The sequence below is a fragment of the Nesoenas mayeri genome (genome assembly GCF_963082525.1).
Source record: "Nesoenas mayeri genome assembly, chromosome: 5".
Taxonomy (NCBI): Eukaryota; Metazoa; Chordata; class Aves; order Columbiformes; family Columbidae; genus Nesoenas; species Nesoenas mayeri.
The window spans coordinates 26,823,555-26,842,868 of NC_137548.1; the positions used below are offsets into that span (position 1 = coordinate 26,823,555).

The 19,314-nt window shown below is 36.4% G+C and overlaps 1 protein-coding gene across 1 annotated transcript in view; it reads right to left on the bottom strand.

Annotated features, from left to right (window-relative positions):
• Positions 1-17,869, bottom strand: part of MIPOL1 (mirror-image polydactyly 1) — a gene marked incomplete at its 3' end in the record, with an annotated part of 161,122 nt that extends 143,253 nt beyond the window's left edge. The window contains exons 1-4 of the mRNA XM_080344816.1: positions 17,781-17,869; positions 17,102-17,236; positions 16,743-16,775; positions 15,785-15,864 (exon numbers count right to left, since the gene is read on the bottom strand). Coding sequence (XP_080200942.1) covers positions 15,785-15,864; positions 16,743-16,775; positions 17,102-17,106 — 118 coding nt within the window. The 5' untranslated portion in view covers positions 17,107-17,236; positions 17,781-17,869. The remainder of the gene's footprint in view (positions 1-15,784; positions 15,865-16,742; positions 16,776-17,101; positions 17,237-17,780) is intronic.
• Positions 17,870-19,314: the final 1,445 nt, after the last annotated feature.

The following is a 19,314-nucleotide window of genomic DNA, read 5'->3' on the forward strand; positions in this document are numbered from 1 at the left end:
AGAAGGAAAGGCAAAGCCAATGGCACAGAGAGATGACCTGCAGATTGTTTGGAGTCTGTTTAACAAGTTCCCATACAAAGCCATGTGTTACTACCTTGAGAAGGAAGTTACTGTACCCGCTGCTCACCTTTATTCTCCTCATCTACTTCAGCACAAATCCATTTGAATCCACTCTCACAGTTCCTCTGAAGCATAAGAATTGATTTTTGTACTAGAGGAACAACAGTCAACAGCATATCAGAATCTTTGTTCCTGAGCAGTAATAAACACGTGGGGACCACAACTTCATAAAACATTCGCTAACATGTATAACCTAACAATACTCTCAGTAGTGATTGAAATACGTTCCTCAGATAGTTTCACAGCTAATGCAGAAACTGAATACAGCCCATGGCCCCCTGGATTCTTCGAGCAAATGTACACTGTTGTTCACTGGCTCCGAATCCTGCAAAGATTCCTTTTAAGTGCTGCTACATTTCAAAACAGGATTCAACCTCTTGCTCCTCCTTACAGTAAGTAGCAAGTATATCTAAAGAAACAGGCATTAAAACACTCACTATGCATACTCTAAGAACCTGCCCCAACTTGGGAGTGGCAACATATAATGGCAAAATTCTGAATCCTCTCCAGTTAGTACTATCTGAAAACTAACCTAGTCCCGGATTTGAATACTGGCAAAGCTTTCTATCATGAGGCATACACTTGGGGCTAAGATGTGTTTCCCATTTGATTTATGGTATAAAGAATGGGCCATCAAACATCATCCTGTTCACTTCTGCCACTTCAGATGCAGTGATGTCCCTCTCTCCCTCTCTTTCTCTCTCTCTCTATATATGTATGGTTGCAAGTTATGGTCTCACACATAACAACTTTTCTTTCTCTTCTTTTCCAGGGCATCAACATTTTCTATAAGCCACATATATCTGAAGTGCCTCAGGTGAAGTGTGTTGCATTCTGTGGAAGAATTCAAGCACAACATACCTGTTGCAATAACCAGTGACTGTATTGCCATGAAACTTTGTTCCTTGTTTAGCATTACTGCACTCTCCTTTGCCCACAATATATGAAAGTTAGAGAAAAAAAAACAACAAACTTCTAACCCCAAAATGCTAAGTAGATGACATTAGCTACCACAGTTACACTGGGACAAATAAAAAAAAAAGGAATTCTACCCTTTTAGCACAGGAGTAATCAACTGAATAAGTTTTTCTTCTTTTCACAGTTCCTGTTTCTTACTTTTCTGGTTTTAGTGTCAGGACTTTAAAAAGAGTTCACAGAATTGTCGCAGTTGGAAGGGACTGCTGGAGATCATCTTGCCCAGCCGCCCTGCTCAAGCAGGGTCACCTAGAGCACGTTGTCCAGGCCTGTGTCCAAATGGCTTTTGAACATCTCAACAGCCTCTCCGGGCAGCCTGTGCCAGTGTTTGATCACCTTCATTGTAAAAAATAAAATAAAATAAAATAATAACTTCCTTGTATTCAGATGGAATGTAACGTATTTTAATTTGTGCTTATTGACTCTTGTCCTGTCAATGAGTACTACTGAAAAGAGCCTGTCTTCTTCTTCTTCATTCTCTTCCATTAGGTATTATTCATATTGGTAAGAACTACTCCCCCACTCCTTCCCTTCTTGAGGCTGTGTCTCAGCCCCTCCTCATACATAAGATGCTCCAGTCTATTTGTGGCTCTTTGTTAGACTTGCTCCAGTACGACCATCTCTTTCTTGTACTAGGGAGCTCAGAACTGGACTTGATACTCTGGATGTGACCTCACCAGTGCTGAGCAGAGAGGATGGACCACGTCCCTCCATCTGCTGGCAATGCTCTTCCTAATGCAGCTCAGGATGCTGCTGACCATCCTTGCCATGAGGGTGCATCGCTGACTTACGCTCAACTTGCTGTTCACTAGGATCCTGATGCCTTTCTGCAGAACTGCTTTCTAAACAGTTGGTGCCCAGCATGCACAGTTACATGGCATTATTCATGCTCAGGTGCAAGGGGTCACATTTCCCCTTGCTGAACTTATGAGCTTCCCCTCTGCCCAATCCTACAGCCTGTCGAGGTCCCTCTGAATGGAAGCACAACCATCAGCTACTCGGTTTTGTATCATCAGCAAACTTGCTGAGAATATAATCTCTTCCATTATCCATTTTTCACACTGGGAGTGCACCACTAGTGACGTGCCTCCTACTGGGCCTTGTGCAACTGATCACCACCACCCAGGAGCAGACATGTAGCCAGTTTTCAGCCAATCACAGTTTCCTTATTCAAGGAAATTAAATTATATTTCCTTATACTTGCTTTTTTGTTAGGATGCTATGGTACACAGAGTCCAAAGCCTTACCCAAGTCAAGGAAAACAACATACTTCTTGATCCATGCTTAATTTCCCACTTGTCAGGATAAACCATTTTTGAGATTCGATGAGGTGATCCTTGAATACTAATCAAGTCTCTTGGATCCCTTTTCTCTCCAGAACTGTGTCCTAGGGAATTCTTCCAAGCAGATCTCTGAAGAGGCCCAAGTCTATTCTCCTGAAGTCCACAGTTGAGGTCCTGCTTTTTTTCCTGCTCCCTCCTCTCAGAATCCTGAACTTCACTACTTTGTGGTAGCTGCAGCCAAGGCTGCCCCTGACTTCAACATCCACAAACAGTTCTTCCTTGTTCGTAAGTATCGGCTCCAGCAGAGCAACTCTCCTTGTTGGCACCTCACTTGTGTCAGGAAGTTGTCATCAATAGACTCCAGAAATCTCCTAGATTGCTCATGCCCCGCTGTTGTCCTTACAGCAGATTATCAGTGTTCTTGTAGTCCCCCATGAGGACCAGCACCTGTGAACAAGAGGCTTCCTTCCAGTTGTCTGAAGAGGGCCTCATCTACTTCATCCGTTTTTCCTCCATGACCTTGCCTCTTACTGGCAGGATCAAGGATAACACCTTTTGGGTCCCCACAGTCTTGAACATCCTCCCCAGAGCCATGTAGTCACATGTAATATGTGCCAGGGCACCCCAACAGTATCACTGGTACAGATGCAGAACAGCAGCATGGGGGTAACAGAGGGCCAGGTGAGCCTCAGCAGCCTCACTGTAACATCCTGACTATGAGCTCCCAACAAGCAGCAAAGCTCCCTAGAAGATAGGTCAAGCCAGCAGATAGATTTTTGATTTTTTTTTTATACAACAGAATGATGTAAATGTGTCTGCATGATGAGGTAAACATCTGCATTAGCAGCTGAACTTCAGGCTAAATCCTTAGCCCATGTCAAGATATGGATTTTTATGCCTTCAACTGTAAGTTACAGCAGCTGGAAAAAAATAAGAATTTAGAATGGAACTAGACCTGTGCTGGCATTCATTAATGCTAATGCTGCTTCTTTAAGCAACTTACATTTGCAGCACACCTTTTCATCCAGATTCAATTCCCTCAAGCACATGAGTAAGACTAAGTAGCATCACAGCAAGTCTGTAAGTGGCATTCCTGGAAACCTCAGGCAAAACACAGATGATCTGTTTTGTTTTTTTTTCCCTACTGGCTTTGTAAGAGAGAAGACAATGGCAGCTGCCTCCACTCAGAATTCGAAGCAGACTGCCCAAGGGCATTAAGGTGAGAGGTTTTTACTCATTTAATAAAGCTGTAATGTATTTTTTTGGTCAACACGCTAAATCTGTTAGTAGAATGCTTTGGGGAAGACATTTTGAATACTGTCAGATCAATGGGCACAGCATTTTTTTTATTTTTAAAACCACTTTATTCTCCATATAGCCCACGACCATCACCCCAAGTAATTTAGGCCTTGGTACACAGTAGCTTCTTGTCTTGCTGTTAAAACTACATAGCAATATTAATCAATGCACTTCAGTGCTTTTCCTCATGCCTCCTGCAAATTGTGTTGTGCACTAATTACCAATGCTGCAGAGACACACTGGGGACTAAGTAGCATTTGCAGTAATCAGGCTGCACAAGGAAGATCAGAGAAAGGGTAAAACAGCCTTACAAGCTTTGGAAAAAATGCTGTAGTTTTCAGTAAGTGGTGTCACCACCATTGCTTCTGGTTCTTGAGTATACTAAACAACTTATTTTCCATACAAAATAGAACAAGTTCAGTAGCCCAGATTAATATTTCACTACATGGAGAAGCTGAACAGCTGATCTTCTGTATGTATTTATCGTGAATGAATAGCTCGTTCACATTGAGGGAAAGAAAGGCTAATGTTAGGAAGAAGCAATATAAAGACACTGGAATTAAAGCAGGGAATTTATTGTAAGGGATGCAAGAGGAAGATAATGCTGTTGTGGCTTGAAACAGTAAAGGCAGAACAGAATTAAATGTTGTTAAGCTAGGAGTGTTTAAAAAGTAAAGTAAAAACATTGAACCTATTACATTTTGCAGGTAGTCACTATTTCTCATAGCTGCTTCTTAGAGGGGGGGATTGGCACCGAGAAATCACAGCATCAGACAATCCTGTACCGTCACTGATAATATGGAAAGAAGCATTGAAGATGTAAGTGCACAGAAGGTGCAGATTCACCTGCAAAGCTAAGAAGGCAGTGGCTTTCCCTTGTGCACTGCTCTGCATATTCAGCAGTCCTGTCATCCAGCAGGAGCTGGGTGGGCGCCTCCTTCCCTCTGTTTGCAGTCTTTCAGCCCCCCACATGCTAAACCATGCTGATAAGCTCAGAGGTTTGCAGGGGTTCTCGGAGGAATAACAACAAAGGAAAACAATCCAAAAGCAATGGAACATGCACATAGCACTGTAAAACACATGGTGGGCTACAGATCTGCTTGTAGATGATTATGGGGACATTGGAAGCCCTTGTTGGTGCTCCAAACCAGCTTCAAGTGTAATAGTACATACCACTTGCTATCTATAGCTTCCTAAGATTTGTTTTAAGCTGGTCTGTGGCACAGACGAAGCATGTCCTCATCTGTCTGCAAAAGACTGCACGAATGAACCCCTCGAGGAATGGCAGTAAGAGGCAGAATACGAAAATGAGCAAAACCAGGAAGGAAGAGAATGAGCTAAACACACTCTGGGAGCACGAAAAGCTGACTGCAAACTCAGTAGTCCATGGTTCCTACATGATACTATCAGATTAAAAACATTTGAAAAAAATGCAAAACAAAACATGGTGCTACATTTGAGGAACTAACTGCAACCTCAGTTACTGAAAGGTCCCAAAAATTCAGTGATTGACAAACTCTAATTTACTGTTAATCATGTAGGTTTTTTTCTCAGTCAGAACAACCATACGGCTTCAATTTTTTTTTTTTTTTTTAATGTATTTGTACAATACCAAAAAGACGATTTTCCTAACACCAAGAGAAAATATTCCCTATCCAACAAAACTGTCAAAGCAAAACGCCATTCCACCTCTATACAAAACTAACCTGCTCCCACTGCAATAAAAGGACACACTTACTATAAAAACACTTGTTCTTGCCCTTGCTTGCAAACCACACATCTACCTCAACTTGCTGCAATAGCTGTCCAGTGTGTAAGAGCATTATTCAAGAACTTCACTCTCTTTTTATTTTCATTAGACTAACTGCTACACTTTATTATTGACTTTCAAGTTATCTTGATATTTTTTGTACGTTAATAGAAACATTTCTGAAAAGAAAACTTTGTGGCATGTGTGTATGAGAATGCATAAACAACTGTATGTGTTCTAACAAGCTGTTAAGATAAGACAGTTGCTGCATTAATAAAAAGCTATTTCTAATAGCTTCATGTGAAAAACAGAATATGGAATTGTCTTAAATTCATAACATCTAATACCAACTGTTGCATAAAAATGGTTAATTTGGCAAAAACTAAGCCCCATTGCATTCCAGCTTGTCCTCAAGGTATCAGAGGGACTGGGGGCAGCTGAGTTTACCTTCTGAGTGATGGCCAGTAAAGCCAAAATAACCTTAGGTCGCCACAATGAGTCTGATTGTGCTCAACAGCCAGTCTGGCATTATGTTGAAGTCACATGATTATGGGTTCACCAGTAGTTCAAGGTCGGGTCACGGTCATTGAATTTAAGCACTTACACAGATTCACAAATAGTACAATATATATACTATAAGTCCGAGCACATCCAATGAAAAATTCTCACGACTAGATTCACATACGAGATTTACTAAAGCAACACCAACAGATTGGAATTCTTAGATATGTCTAATAAATGAATAAAAATTAAATATTTAGGTCTAATGGAAAACCTGAACCTGATGGCCACTAATTTTTCAAGCTATGCAAATGAAATTAGTACTATGGCCAAATATTCCTTCATGAGTTGAAAATGATGAGCCAGCCTTTTTGGCAAAGACAAACATTCATTCACTTGGCTGTACAACTACTGGAACTTCTACCAAACAGAATGACTGTGAAAGACTCAGGCTGCTCAACAGTTCACCCCTTACTGAATGATTAAAAGACATAAATCCTGAAAGTCAGTGGGAAACCAAAATTAAAGGATTTTATAGGCATAAAAAGAAGAAAATGAGGCTGGTGGAAGAAATCTGATCCTATTGCCTGGCATAAGTGGCAAGAAAAGAGTTGTTTTAGGTTTTATACTTTTTCAGAATGCCGATTATTTTCTTTTTCATTTGTATTCGAGCTGACACAGATGCAACACACATGATTTACATGCATATCTCAATGGCTGTTTGTTATTTTTGACTTTTTCCTCACTATTCTATCTTTCCCACAACCTGCAAACAAGTTTTCAGAGTTAATCCCAAGAAAAGATTCTGTACTTAATTTTCAAGAAGTAATTCCTGTTTCTAGAAGCTCAGTACAAAAAGGACAAGGTCAGTATACATTTTCTCCAAAACAAACAAACAAGATAAAGTGCAGCTTTACTCATCTTTGGATTTACTACAGATTTATTTACATTAGCAACTATTTAGGTCCCTTCACTGCAGTGTAGTATAATGAGAAACAATAACCTGCAACTAACAGTGAATGGCTGTCCCTTCATGACACACTTTTTCTGACGTTCAAAGAAAACTGGGCAAACCTTAAGATGATTATTCAGTAGGACTCTAAGATCTCACTAAATCACTTCTGTAGCATGGCAGAATGGCAACCACAGTAACCTGATAACTAGTGAAGACTGAGCTGAGAGTTGTTTTGTAATACAAAGGTAGTTCCTTTTCTTTCTCAGTGCTCTGCTCAGCCAAAATATTGCATATGACCAGCTAAGGCCTTGGCAGTAATGAAGAGGAAATCACCATGTAGAAGCACTGTACACTTAGTGCCCCTATGATACATAACTGTGGGCCCTGCTGAGACCACCATGGGTCAACACAGAAGAATGTGGGCTATTAACTCCATTAACTTATTTTTAAGTAAATCTTACTCAGAACTGTTCCATATTTTATACCAGGATAGGTTATTTGTTCTTACATTAAGAAACAACTGACAGAGGTTCACTGAAATAAGCCTTGAGAACAATGCTTTCTGGAAACTCTCAGGTATTTTACAAAGGATGCATAAGCACTGTGTTAGTCATTTTAAAGCCATCAAGACTGAGACACACAGTTGAGGTTGCCACCTCAAGGTTACTGAACAAGCCATGGTAGAAGACAAACTGGGAAGCCCAGAACTGCAGAAGCTGTATCCATGCTGCATGTTGGAGCCTGTGCTACCACACTGGTGGCCCTTCCTGCTCCTGTCTCCTCAGAGACCTCAGACTCTTCTCTTTTCTGTCAGAGAGGCTTTAGCAACTCATTTCCATTGGACTTCAAGAAAAAAAAAAGCAAATATTCTTACCTATGAATGTTAAAAAACTAACAGAAATTTCAAATAACTACATTGGTATCTTTCCACGCTCCTTTATGTTAATTTTCATTCACATGACAGACTACAGCATTTCTATATTAGAAGACAGATATGCAGTGTACAGTATAGACCAACTTCCTCTCATTTCAATAGTACGCAGAAGATATTAAATAACTTTTTCTTTTTTTTTTAATATACACTGAATATCATTCTAATATAGAAAACTTCTGAACAATTAAAACTGTTTTAGAAGTCAGTCAGGCTAACAGAACAATACAGTTCCAATGCTCAATCTCTGGCCACAGCTAAGCATTTAAGTTGTCCAGAATCATGATCAAAGAGAACAACATATTCTTATTAGAATTTTATTGAGAAAGTTCTCTGCAAACGAATAAGAACAACCTAAGTTATATTTTGCATGAATGTCTTAGCTTGCTCTGTATTCCATGACACTTAGGCACACACAAAAGACTTGAAAATATTTTATCTGCTAAAACACAGAAAAAATTAAGAAGTTTAGTGGTTCAGTTTTTCAATCATTTAAGGAATCTAAAGAGAACAGTGAATTCATTCTGTGTTAACAATTTAAGCAGGGGACACATCTGTGTTACTTTGAATGCTTCTTTATTCACCTGTACTTGTGTGGAAGTCTGGCAACACCCCTCATAAAGAAATAAATTGAGAAGGAGATTAAGAACAGTTGGAGTTATTCTGGCAAAGGCATTTTTTTTACAATTCTCTAAGGACTCTGATTATTTCAGTAATGATGTTTCCTTTGCCTGTCTCTCTCACTAAGTCTTTTGCCCTCCTATTTTGCATCTAAACAGCAATTGTGTACCAACTGGTGAATATGTAAAGCAGAAAAATGCTTCTAAGTCTTTAAAATGCACGGACAATCATTATTTTGGTATTCACCGTAGTAAACAGAGATGCATTTATTAATGTGTGAATATCAGACATTTCCTTTGGCATTCCACTCTCCATTTGCAATCATTAACACTGTTTTATTAAAATATTAGTCTCTGAGAAGGCACCAGACTTTTGTTGGATTGGTCTCACACTTGAAAAAGCATTTTTATATTCCGAATGCATCAAAACAGCAGAATCTCTGGGCAGATACTAAATGGGATTCACTGAAACACAATGTTAGTTCTAATGGATGGATGATTGTGTTTGGTCTTTTGAAACTTTGAAGTATAGGTAAGTCTTGATCACACAAATTAATAAATCCTAAAGCTGGAGTTAACAATAACCATTACACCCAAATTCTGCAGCTTAGCCCAGCCAATTTTTCAAAAGGTCAGGTTGTGAACTGGAGAAGATCAGGGAGGTCCACCGCATAGCTTTGTTGCCAGGCATCTCTCGTCTGGATTGTTGCAGGCATTTATTAGTATTCGTCAGCAGACTCAACAAAGCAAACAAGAAACTCAAGCACGAATAATAAAATGAAATGCTGCTATATAACCCTTTGTCATTCAGCAAATATGGGACTTTTTAGCTACATTGTTCCTAAACCTGGGTTACTACTTTAATTTTTCTCCACAGTGCTGACTGAATGAGTATGCATGTGTGTTAAATGCAGAGCTCCCTTAACAACTGCAGGACTGCCATTTAATCTGTTGGTAGATGGACCATTTCCTGTGGGAACTCCAGCTATGATTTCCAGATCCACCAAATAAATCTCAGATTAAGATTCCAAATGAAACCTGCCTTTGGCAGATAAAAAATGTCAAGATGGATATAAACAGTAAAATTATAAATTATCTAGGTGTTGCACGATGACTTGATGTGCGTTTTTTGTTTACACTTTCCCCGATATCACAACTATACAAGGCATTCATCAAATGTCACACTTTCATAATATTGGAGGCATCATTAAAACTGTTTGGCTAAGGACCTTGAAGTGTTTAAGCAGTAGCTCAAAAGTATATTTGTGCAAAGTAGAAGAATAAATTTACATATCAGCAGCAGCTCATAAGGGATGGGTAAATATTCTGTTTATCTCTCATTGTAATTCAGGTTAGTTTAAATACAGGGTTTCAGGATATCATTACAGCCTATATGGAGTTATTACATAATTTCCAAACATAGTGTCTGCTAGACTTTTACTAAGCATGCTGTGTTTATGTTTTCTAAACCAGCTGAAAACAAAGTAAACCCTCTCATTCCATTTTTCTTTCACTGTTTTCATACCAGACAATTGCTTTTCACATATAACCCCTTCCATTATCTAAATCTTAATGATCCAGAACTCTCTTTTATCTAGGCAGGGTCATGTTTCCTCATGCTCATTAATTATAGTGAAAATTCTCTTATCCAAATGTACTCAACCTCCCCTATTGCAAACAAACAACTAAGGCTTTGCTGAATTAGAGTTCTAAGCAAAATCCCAGAAAACAACAGCTTTAGAAGTCAAGAAAAATATTGCAATTTTAAGTAGCTAACTTAAAAGAAAGGTCACTTTGCATATAGTACCAGTATGACACCTTGGCAATGCACCATTTTCTCCAAGTAAATGGGCTACTAAAGATGCAGGTGAACTCTCAGTCTCCAATGCACTCCCTGGAGAACCTTTTTTAAAGGTTTTTAACCTTTTTGTTTGTTATATTTTTGCTCTGAACTTAAGTTTCATTCTAGTTGTCACTAAAATAGAAGCAATTAAGGTTTCTAAAGCAGAAAATAACCTAATACTTCTTGCATTTGTGGTAGGCCTTCTAAAGCTCCTTCTGAAGCACTACATAAAATTACTGTGGTAATGTGGTAAATGTGCTCTCCTTGAAGCATATTTCAAGACATTCTGAAGTTAGCTGCACTCATACTTTAAACACTTAAGTGATTTAAAGTGCAATAGTTTAAGGTTTGCATTCTCCCCATCTTTAGTGCTTGCAGTACTCAGTGCAGATAAGGCACTACAGATTTTCAGTGTACTTTAACGGGTCTAACAAAGTCATATTCACAACACTCCAATGAATCAGGAAGATACTGGATACTTAATTGTGCTTCATGATGAGGAGTCTTTCTGCATGCAGCCTGGCCAGAAATGCACTGTATTTAACCATTCAAAACGTACAAGGAAAGAAATTGGATGGAAAAAGGAGACATGAGAACTTATATACATGAAAGTGTGATTATATTTACAGGAAAGACCAGAAAGTATTTGACAATTTTTCAGCTGTCTTTAAATCCTTTTTATTTTCTAAGTCATGGCATACTATTCTCTCTTTCTCCATGCAAGATATTTTCTTCATCTTCCATACTTAGTGCTGCTCAGCAGTTACTAGCCACTCTTCCTACATTTGACTCACACATAATCATCTGCCTTTTATGCTATGCAAAGGAACCTGCAACTGCCTGTGCCGCTTTCCAAAGGGATCTCTGCCAGCTAGCACACAGTGAGTTCAATGCTGAAAGCACAGCACACATGGAAGACGCTAATCAGTTCAGCCACACATGTGAAGAGGACTCTGTCTCTCCACATATCACGTAGATTCTTCTGCACACACACCCAGGCGATATCCAACTCTTCTTTCTTTCCCAGGTAAACAGCATTCCTTATTGCTGAAAGAGGGAAGGAGAGGAAGAACAGGCTCACAGTATCTCCTGTTGAGGCATGCAAAAGCAGCAGCACACTTCAATATGGCAAGTATGGTTTACTCTGCCTCTACTACAGCTTTGGAAGAAGGGTTTCAGGTCGACTTTAGAGTGTTTACAGCTGTCATGGGTGCATTCTGGAGAAAGGGGAAACAACATCTTTACAGTTAGTTCCTTTTTGATTCAAATAGAGTGTCAGATGAAAAAAATCTTTACAACACCACATTACTCTAAAAGCTTTCTTTACCCCTTCATCATTGTGTGTATGCATGTGTGTTAAAGTCACACACTAGTAATTCCAGGCAAAAAGTCCTTGTAATTACTATCACAAAACCAAATCAACAAAAAAGTATGCTAATATTATTATGCAACTGGAAAAACTGACTACTTTTAATAATACAAATACATAGGGAAGAACAGGAGTTTCATTTCCAGGAAGTTACCAAGAAAAATTATTCATTCTACTTAACCTTAATTAAAACATTAACTTAAGCATTCCCATAAATTAACTTAAAAATATTAACTTTAATGACTGTACATTGCCTCAGTTACAAGGAATGCAAACGTGATGGCTGACAATTAATGGAATTTATAAATGTGACTAAATAAATGCAAAAATATTTTTAGGGAGGTTTTATTTCCTGAATATTATTCGCTACACAGCAAAAGATTTAGAAATATTTTCGTAAGCAATACACTGGCATATATAAGGCATTACCATGACAATACAAGGAAGGCTATAGCCAGATTTATAACAGTAAGCATCATGAATTCATACAAGACCAATGCATGCACAAACACACCCTGCAACTAAGACAACTCTCTATTCATTAGCTTATCACATGCACATGTGTCTGAGCAGCTGTATATACATAACTTGTTCATTGGTTTTGAATATCTGTTTCCCTCTTCTATTTTTCCTGAACAAAGCAAGACTGGAAAACAACAGCTCACCAATAGATAAAACACTAACTTTTCAGATTTCCCTGCACAAGCTGATTCTGCAGTCCTGTTCCAATTTACATTATCACATGTCTTTAAAACCAGAGTCTCCTCTGAACTAGTTTCCAGACATGCAATTTTGAAGTATTTTTACAAGCCACACAAACATTCTTTTGAAGGATAACAAGCTACAGTGAAAGTGTCTATATGGATCATAACTAAGAGCTGACATCAAATTCTTGGAGGTGAAATTAGTTCATTGACTTACATTTCAGTATGTGCTTCAAGTAGTGGTTTAGAAACATTTATTTATTTCTCTGCTTGAAAAATATAATAACCACCTTTTAAGGAGGTAAACCACTTTGTCATTAAAAAGAATCAATCTATTTCCTCGGTTTTGGAAATTCCAAATACTAATTACACAATGCTTTTCACTTTGGAGTCAGCAAAATTATAATTTTATTGTCAAACCAGACCAAACAGTACTTGATATTCAAAGATTTCATCTAATTTCTGCCCTGCCCTTCAAAATCATAGTTGCTCAGTAATATGACACAAGCAAAACCATTACAATAGTGAAACACTATATAATACAGAACAAGTATAGAGCTGCACCCACTCAAACACAGTACATGACATGAGTCAAATGAGACATAAATTTAACTCCAGTATTTGCACACTCGCCACTTTCTTATCCTGCTAACTCTTTTGGAAAATTGACATATCAAGTCCTGAATGTATATGTAAGTATGAAAAGCACCCAATTTCAGGTTCCATCTTGTGTTTTCACAGTATTAACGTTTGCACAGTTTTTGTCATGCATGTAAACCCTGCTAAAGTAACAACTCCACCTGGGCACACTGTGCTTCCCCTCCACCTCATCCATGGAATGCAAAGTTATGCACCTATTTGCCAATATAAGTTTATTTTTATGATGGACTACAGTCCTAGGCTTTCTAGCTTGGATCGTGAATATTTTTCATTTGGGAATTACACAGTTTTTAGTGGCCTGTTGCCAATGTTTCTGATACATTCTCTCAAGTATTCATAGGGAGAAATGAAAAAAGTCACAATCCTCCTTTTAAAACAGTACATTTAAATGAGATACAACCCCAAAATAATAAGCCTTAGAGATAGACTGTTCTTTAACTCTTCCTAATATACCAGAACAGAGACAGACAAATGTCTTCAGTCCACACAGACATAATATATTCCAAACAACCTGTAAAGTTAAAAATATCAAACAGTTCAGATACACTCTTCTTAAACACTACTTTTCTTTCAAGTATTTTATTTTATAGCATCTTTTAACAGGTTTCATATTATTCCACATAACTGCCATAAACCTACCATTTCTCTGTACCTAAGACCTTGTTTTATTTTAAATTCTCATTGCTCGGCTGAATTTTCATCTAGTCAGCAGAATTCCATCTCAGATGTGCTTTACTGTCTTCAGTTTTTGACGAATAATTTAATCTCCAACATTTCAGTATGTTATTAAAAAATATATTTGAATAAATAATTATAGAGTTATTCTAAAACCTGCTTTTAAACTTCCAAGTTACAAGCAAGGAACAACTAGAGACAGCAAAACTAGAGACAGTTGCAAAAAGGAAAGATACCACAGATGACAAATCAAGCAGAACATAAAATCGTACACACTTCAACACAGACATTTAAACGGAAGATTAAAAGTTGCTCTGATTTAGTAGTTCAATGAGAATAAGCACCAAAATTTCTACCAAGAGTACATATTGAACATTATGTTGCTGTAATTTATCTATTAACTTTATGATAAGCAAATATAATTTAATTGTTAATACTCAAATAAAATTATAGGAAAAAAATTCCTCATCCAAACCAGTGTGATGATATGAGATTTATTCATAATCTGTTTTTTTAACTTAAAGGGTCAAAGAATTATGTGACCTATTAATGACTGATATAAAAAAGGTGCATCAATTTTCCTTTTGTCTAAAAAACAACTTCTATGGCATACACAAGTACGTAAGTGTTAGCCTGGACACACCTAACAGCACAAAATATTAACTTAATGCATCAGAAAAATAATACACATGAAACTCAGTAACTATCTAGTTTTTAAAGTGTCTGTGAGCAGAATAACACCATCTCTTGCAAATCAACAGAAAATATTTCCCAGAGAATGAGTTGATGATACTCACTTGCTTACTTTGGAAAAGTTAACCTTTTGAACTATTCTTAGGGTATGCTGACCCCTAAAGGTCTAAAAATACTAAATCTGATTAAGTCATTATACATTTAAAGTATAAGTTGTCAGAACACAATTTTCCACTAAGTTATTGCAGCATGACTATTTTTGTGTTTTCGAGTATATGATTCAAAAACATTTTTAACTTCATTCAGTAACAGTAACAGCCCAAAATTCCATGAATTAAAAGGGGTCTACAACTACTTTATTTTTATACAAGAATATAGATAGAAATTCCTTTACATGTGTAAGAAATGCATAATCTCCAAGATGGAGTATTTCTTATTTCTTTTTTTTCTTTTAAACAACAGACTCTTCAGGAGAAACTTGACATTTATTTTCTTTTGAAAAAAATACATAGTATGAACTTCAAAGAAAGAAATCCACAAGATACTATTAGGCTCTGATACAGGATGCATCTTCGATGTTGAAATACATAATCTTCTTTCTTTTTTTTTTTTTCCCCCCAGTCTTTTATGACGTACTGATTGTCTCCTTCCTGTGTCCTTCCCTTTCTTCAACCTGCACATTATTATTATTATTCCCTTTCTTCAATCTGCACATCATTATCTAGCCACTTGCTGACAATTCTCTTCTGTAAAGCCAGTCAGTCCTCTAATGTTCTATCAAACTCAACACCTTTTTTTTGTTTTGTTTTGTTTTTACATAGAAGAATGTATCTGAGAGCAATATTTTGGTTATCCAAATACAAAAGGATCGTTCCACCCTGGTGGAGATTAAAACCCCATGAATCATGGAAGTTCCAGTTAACCAAGGCCACCTCTACCTCCAAGCTTACCTTACTGTCTAAATTCAGTTGAGGTAATCTGTTAATAAGAAACTCATTATTACTAGTAGACGGCTTCATCACATTGTAGCCTGGAGTGAATGGCCAAGGAACTTACTTTAAGACAGACTTCAGATTTGTGGTTAACCCATTTAAAAAAAAAAAAAAAAAAAAAAGTTGGAAAGTAATACAATGGACAGACTAAGAATTTAAATAAGACTTCTCAAAGTTATACAAAAACATTTTTAATAACACAGAAAATAAAAAAAAAAAAGCTGGTGATTTACATTCCCGTAGCTGCTCTCCTACTGCCTCAAATACTTTAAAGAGGCAGTATGTGGTTCTGTGGCTTTTTTTTTCTTTTCTTCCAAAGCCAGTCAAATATCGGCAAGAACAAATACATTCCAGTCACTGCCTAGCACTAGTACAACACCTGAGGTTCCTTATTAATATCTTAAAAGTCCTTACCTTTTGACCAGTTCTCCATTTGTTCTTCTGAACTTGTTTGATCTGGCACAGAGTCCAGTTTTTGCTTGAAGCTTTCAGAACTAAAATAAAGCAAACTCTAGATAAATAAACTTGAAACAATATATTATAACACACCTATACTTTGCCTTCATTCAACAGAAAATTTACAAGACAAATGATTTTAAAGTATTTATAACAGACCAATAAAGTCTGTGTGCTTTAATAGTCAATGCTAAATTAGACTTCTCAGTAAAATATTTTTTCCTCACACATCTAATTTTTACAATGGTGTGTTTCAGTTTTCTGTTATGTGTAATGCCTTCTTTGAAAAATTCATTAGTTTGTCTGCTTGTTCTAGAGTCTGATCTTGGAAGTACACGCTACTGAGCACAGCCCAAATCACACTGAGTCGTCCCACCAGAGGCGAAGAGATTGCTCACTTTGGTAATTATTACAGATGGTGGTATGTGCTTCACTTTACAACATTCTTTCTCCCACTTTATCTGGATAAAATACAGGTAAGGTGGCCCAAGACCACTCCAACTCTGAATTTGCAGTTTTTTCTAAACAGCTAAATAACCCCTCCTAATATTTGCACATGTATTGCTTCAGAATGTACAGTTGCAGTATTTCATATAATCAAAGATCTTAAAGAAACAACCTGCGACACTCAAAAATAAGACCTACAGTAAAATATTATGCTTATCGGGCAACATTTTGAGTGTTAAAACATATGTTCTGCTATCTGTTAAAAATTCAACAACATTCTATATCTCACGGAAATTTACATCAGTAATCTTGCTAACATAGTAGCCTTACCACAAATTTTGTTATTTACTGAAGCACCTTTGCATTATACGAATCAACAATTTTTCACAAATTACATAGTTGTGCTTATTTTGTATGTTTTCCCTGCTAGATTTTTTTTCTACTATTACTAAAAAAAATATATATATACTTTGAAGAGGCAGTGGCTGGATCATGAAAACACCTAGAGAGTTGTCATTGTGCTGATAAATGCAAGATCTCAAAAAATAATTAAGTACACATTTTAAAATTCAAGCATATTATACCAAGACATATGTTCTAACTAATAAAGCAGCAGAAGTACCAAAAAGTAGGTATTTTCATTTTTATATTTTAGATTATAAAAAGGTAAAATAAATCTGCAGTCACTTAAGATTCAACGCTCACATTTACATTAAGTGTTTAAGAAACAAATATTTAGCTCATATTTGTTGTTAACTATAACTGTGCATGATTAAAAAAAAGTATGATTTGATGTGCTTAGGTCTTAACAAAAAATAACAACTTCACCTCATATCGCAGAACACTGAGTTCCTTACAGGAGCCTTTCAAATGAAGCTGTATGCTTCTCTTTCAATTCTGTGTAACTATGTTGATTTGGAGTTGGCAATCTTTTCCTATGTTCCTCATTTACTTTTGGATTAGCTGAAAATATAGAAGGTTATTAATATCAAGAAATAGGTTTCTGTCAATGAAGCCATTTCCCTACATATTGCACAAAAAGGTTCATAATAATTGCAGTATTTTAATAAGATATTCATATAGCAAGACATGAAGAAAATACGGTATTTAATAACCTCTGGAGTATTTTAAAACATGTTTTAGGGCCTTAATGTGCCTAGTAATATACTATTTAAAACCATAATTTTATCCCTCCACAATATACAGTCATTCTTCCTCGCCATTTACCCAGCTAATGAATGCCAGCAATTAGTAAAATGTAATCCCATTGCACAATCATTTTAATGCTTTTAGCACTCAGAAAAGTAAACACCAAATTAATACTGCTCAAGCCATATCAGATCCTAGTTGGAAGCAAGCAATTATAGTTCAGCTCCTCAGGTGTAATTAAATGATTGGAATGATTTAGTTCCATAAATGCAAGTTAATTCATAAGCAAGCAACAAATATACTGGGAGTAATTACAAGAAACATTGACAGTCTAAGCAGGGCATGAGCCTTTATGTACCTGATGTAGGAAAATGCTGCCCTCTGCTGGAAATAATAGACTATACCACGGGAATAATTGGAGACGAGGCTCATTTTACAGACTTTGTCTTCATAGGTGAAATATATTCTGCTAATTAATAGGAATTTTCTAGTTTGCAAATACAGAAAATAAAAATATTGTTGATAGCAAATTAAGGCAACCTATCAATCAAGTCAAACAGAAAGACCTTTTCAGGCTCCCTAGGTTTGCAGTATACTTTCCCTATAACTGGAGATAGAAATGTTAGTAAATATTCCATACATTATTTATGTAAATTGGTTGTCCTAAACACAAATGCTGCAAGATGTATCTAATTAACGCACAACTTTTACATATAATTCAAGACGTGCCTTTACATTAGACACTTCAAACATAAGTATTTTTAGAGCCAAAACTTATTGAACCATCATTATTCAGACGGTGTTAAACTTTGCCACATCAACAACAATCAGAAGCTGACCACAAAGATTTTCCCAGGACAAATAATCAGAAAAATTAAACACAATTAAAGCTTTACTTTTCGCTTGAAGACAATCTGCTAATAATCACTCTGTCTAACAATTGAAAGATATTAAAGCTGAAGATTAAAACAAAGTATAATGGTGGACTGATATAGAAGTGAAAATGCAAAATGAAACTGTAACTCAAAATCTGGAGTTAATTTTAAATACTAATTTCCTTATTCACTACCTATTTATTCAACCTGAGTTAGTGCTAAGACTACTACTTGTCATTATACATAAAAAGAAAAATAAATTTAAAAAAAATTAAATATTGTCCTTACCATTGAATATGTAACAGTCACATAAAAGTCACTCTAAATATTTAAGCATACAACTATCTACACATATAAATATAAATTAACCAGTATCTTCCTACTAAGGAAAGAAATCCCAGATCTACCCATTTGGCGTGGTACAGAAATAACAAATCTTTCCCAGTGCTGCATATAGCAGCATGGGAGAAAAATCATATACTGTGGTCAGTATAGGATTGTTTTCTACACACGGCAATTGACTGTAAGAAAGCTCAATTCAAAAGCACCTGATCACTGTAAAAGCCTGACATTGTTCTTTACCAATAGCACTTTGGCATAAAAATATTTCTTTTTTCCAGATCTCAGTGTATTTCAAAACAAACCCGGGGTGTACACCAATACTTTCACTGTTACTTTACTTATTGTGAAAATGAAATAGATTATTTTAAGAAGTCATATCATTAAAAGTTTAAAATGTACAGCACATTTGCTTTGCCCTTTGATGTCACAGTCCTATTTTTCTATTCAAATCTTGTACACTGTAAGTTAATTGCTTTTGGAAACTACTTATTATTCATGTAAAAATTAATGTGCCAATGTGTTTAAATCCTTTTAAATGACCATTCATGCATCTTTCTTCTTTAAGTACCAATGAAATCTGTCAAAGATATCAATAGAAGATGGTCTTAGAGAAAGTTCTAATAAAGATTTTTTTTCTGCTAACATAAGATTTTCATTTTCGTCAACTTTACTTAA